The sequence below is a fragment of the Bison bison genome, unplaced genomic scaffold, assembly GCF_000754665.1.
Source record: "Bison bison bison isolate TAMUID 2011002044 unplaced genomic scaffold, Bison_UMD1.0 scf7180017864213, whole genome shotgun sequence".
Lineage (NCBI taxonomy): Eukaryota > Metazoa > Chordata > Mammalia > Artiodactyla > Bovidae > Bison > Bison bison.
In genome coordinates, this window is record NW_011494785.1 from 163,441 (window position 1) to 166,907 (window position 3,467).

The window sequence follows — 3,467 nt, forward strand, 5'->3', positions numbered from 1 at the left end:
GCAGAGGGGGTAGGCAGAACCGGACCCGATTGAGATCTGGCCTCGTGTGGCCCCTTAACTGCATCCTGCTCACTTGGGAGAGGCCCTGAGCAAGAACCCAGGTTATATCAAGCTACGCAAGATCCGGGCAGCCCAGAACATCTCCAAGACGGTGAGTGTGCACACGTTGAAGGGAGGGAAGTAGAATCTTCCTTGTTCAGATTTCTGTTCAAATTGGCTTGTCTGACACTCTTTCTCTCATCAAAAATTAGTCCTCTGGGCTCCCCTGACCTTCTGTTCATGCCTCTTGTGGACCTAACCCGTCACCGTTGCTCGTTGCTTTGGTTCCCTGAGTGAGCACAGAAACCAGGGCGCTCATCCCGGCATCCCTATTCTAACCCCCAGGTGTTCCGTCAGTGGTTATTGAATTGCAGGGGTAGGAATCAAGGTCTTTTTTGCAAGACCTTGTGCAAACATTTGTCTCATTTCCTGCCCTGTAGATTGCCACCTCACAGAATCGTATCTATCTCACTGCTGACAACCTCGTGCTCAACCTACAGGATGAAAGTTTCACCCGGTGAGAGACAGGGCCTTCCCCTGGGTCCTCCACACAGATCAGGGGCCGGAGTCTGGCTGCTCGGGTTCTAGAACCTGTTCTAGCCTACTCATATGACCCTGGAAAACACCATTTCTCTGGATCAAAGTTAGAAAAGTGGGTGGTTGATAATTCCGACCTTGAGTCTCACAGGATTTTATGAGATCAAATAGGATTGTGTAAAGCGCTTTTCACCGAAAAGCAGTGAAAGATGATATTCAGTCCTTGTCCTGGGGAGCTGCTCTGGGGCACCGAAGCATGCTAGGAAGACAGAGATGAGACCTGGCAGTGGCTGAGGGAGCAAGTCTCTTCCTTCCCAGAGCCCGAGACTCCGGCTTCCAGCAGGCTTGCCTTTTTCTCGGGATGGAAGAGGGGGTTAGAGCTGGGTGGGGCCTGAAACTTGTCAATCACATGTACCTTTCTTTTGTCTTTCTGTGTTTCCTGTTCATGTGGTGACCTGGTGTTCTCAGGGGAAGGTAAGTAGTGGACAAAACCTTGTTGCTTGTGGGTTTTATCTCCCAGTACCTGCCTTTCCCCCACCAGCTCCCCTTTCTCACCATCCCACCCACACACCCGTGGCTGGGGAGGAGTGGGTGGCCTGAGATGCTCTGCCTCTCACAAGTGTGTTCCCTAATCATGTCACCATCTGTCTCATTTCCACAGTGACAGCCTCATCAAGGGTAAGAAATGAGCCTGGTGACCAAGAACTCTGCCTCCAGGGAGGAAGTAGATCTGTTTCTGCCCTGGTGTTTGAGGAGTCACTTGGGGCCCACCCCACCCCCACCCTGCTATCATGAGATGGTCCCTCTGCATCGCTCCTCCCAACCCTTCTGATGAACAAAGACTGACCACTTCTGGGACAATGACTTTCCTCCCTGTGTTGGCCAGGGGTTTGGGGACAGTGTGATTTCTCAGTGATTTGCTACGGTGTTGATTCCTCCCTCGTGGTCCGGAGGCGATAACCACCACCCCAGGAATTCTCAATAAATTTTTATTACTGAAGCTGAAGTCAAAGCCTCCCGGTGTTTGTTTGAGTGAGGTGTTTGAGTGTGGCCGGGCAGGCACGCATGGGGAAGCAAACATGCGCACGCGCACACCGCGCACTCCCGGGTCCTTCTCCGTCTCTGCCAGCAGGGGGCGCGAGGATGCTGGCGGGGGCAGGTCGGGAGAGCCAGGCCAGCTGCTCTCACCCTATAAGCCCGCAGAGCCGGATCCAAAACAGGACCAGGGTGGGAACCGCGGGCCTTGGGGTCCGGGCCCAGCTGCACTCCCCGCCCCGCCCTCCTAAACCGCATCTCCCCTTTGTTTACCAACATCTCCTTTTCTAAGGCCGGAGCAGCTGTGGCTTTGCTGAGCTAGACCAAAAATCTGATGATCCCAACAGGAGCTGCTTCCTTGGTAACAAGGCTCCACGCAACTATGGAGAGACCACTTGATCTCACCAGAGGGCTTACGTGCTCAAACCCCCGCCCTAAGGATCATGTCACCTGCCCAGGCTGCCCGCACTTCTCAGCCAGGGCTTGCCCTCTGGAGGTGGGCTTCACTCCCACAGCCCGGCCCCCACCCCCACCCCGCAGACCAGGCGCCTCCTTCCTCCTCGATGCTGCCCTCACTGAGTGAGCAGAGAAAGGAGCCCACTGGCTGTGCCCACGTGCCACCTCACCCGTGTCCCATCCATTGTATTAAGGGAGACAGGGAAGAGTGGGAACCGGAGGATGGTTGGCACCTGGGGCAGAAGTGTGTGCACAAGTCAGGGAGGTCCTGGTGACCGGGTTAGAGAGCCGGGGCTCTCCTTCAGCTGCTTCGCGGCTTCTGAAGAAATTAGATTAATTGCCCCCTGCTCACTGTCATGAAAGGGACAAGGAGACAGGGAAACAAAGCCCTAAGGAGCTGGGAGTTCCAGGGGAGAGGTGAATGAGCCAGAGTCGGGTCCACGCTTTCATTTCCCTCACATCCCCGAGGCAGGAAGGGGATGGAGGTGCCTGGAGTGTCCAATCCCCTGGGACTCTGAGGCAGCCATTTTGATTCCTCCTATTGTTTCCCTTTCCTAGTGACTTCCCCCATCTCCCCAAGGGTAAAGGTCAGAGGTTGCTGGTCCGGAGGCCTCCATAGTCTTCAGGCCTCCCTGAAGGTCATTGCCGAGGGCACCAGCCGGGGGCCATCTTTACCAGACAGTGTTAGGAGCTTCACCATTAGACCATCCAACACTGTGCTGGAAGATGGACCCAGAGCCGGTCACAGACATCCACGCTGGAGCTGGCCAGTCTCTCCAGGGATCCTGGCCTCGGGCCAGCTGAGGTCTCTTGAAGGTCTACCAGCCAATCCTAAACTCCAGGTCAGCTGTGGGTCCTAGATCCTCCAGATGACAAATCTCTCTGGGTTCGGGGAGGGGCTGGGGCCACTGTGTCCCTTCTGTGGGCAGCCAGCCAGCCAAGAGCCGCCTCTCTCAAGCCACCCTCCGCTCAAGAAGGGGCCTCCAGGGCTGGGGGTGGGGGGAGATTTGGGAGTGGGGACGCCAGCAGCTGTGCGCAGGGAGCCCCTGAGGCGGTGGACGTCGCTGGCACTGAGACAGGGGCCTCCATCATTACCCGGCAGTATTAGAGACTCCCAACCAGCACCCAAACACTGCTGGGTAAGACGGGGGCCCCCACCCCGCCACCCATCCAGAGCCAGTCCTAGGCCCAGGCCCCCATCCCCCACCACCCGCGTCCCTGGGGACACTTCCGGGTGAGCCTGCAGCGGCCACCAGCCCCACCCTGGGTTGTTGATCCACTGAGGCCCGAGCAGAACTTCGGAAGCCCCCTCACCATCTCTTCTCCACCCGGAGCCCCTTCCCCACCACCCCCAAAGCCAGTCTCTGCCCCCACACACCAGACACACACCCCCAAGATCA

At 57.1% G+C, this 3,467-nt stretch overlaps 1 protein-coding gene across 1 annotated transcript in view; it reads left to right on the plus strand.

The window, feature by feature from the left end:
* PHB2 (prohibitin 2) overlaps positions 1 to 1,582 on the plus strand; it is a 4,725-nt gene extending 3,143 nt beyond the window's left edge. The window contains exons 7-10 of the mRNA XM_010844918.1: positions 74 to 151; positions 480 to 556; positions 1,045 to 1,050; positions 1,238 to 1,582. Coding sequence (XP_010843220.1) covers positions 74 to 151; positions 480 to 556; positions 1,045 to 1,050; positions 1,238 to 1,265 — 189 coding nt within the window. The 3' untranslated portion in view covers positions 1,266 to 1,582. The remainder of the gene's footprint in view (positions 1 to 73; positions 152 to 479; positions 557 to 1,044; positions 1,051 to 1,237) is intronic.
* The last annotated feature ends 1,885 nt before the right edge of the window (positions 1,583 to 3,467 follow it).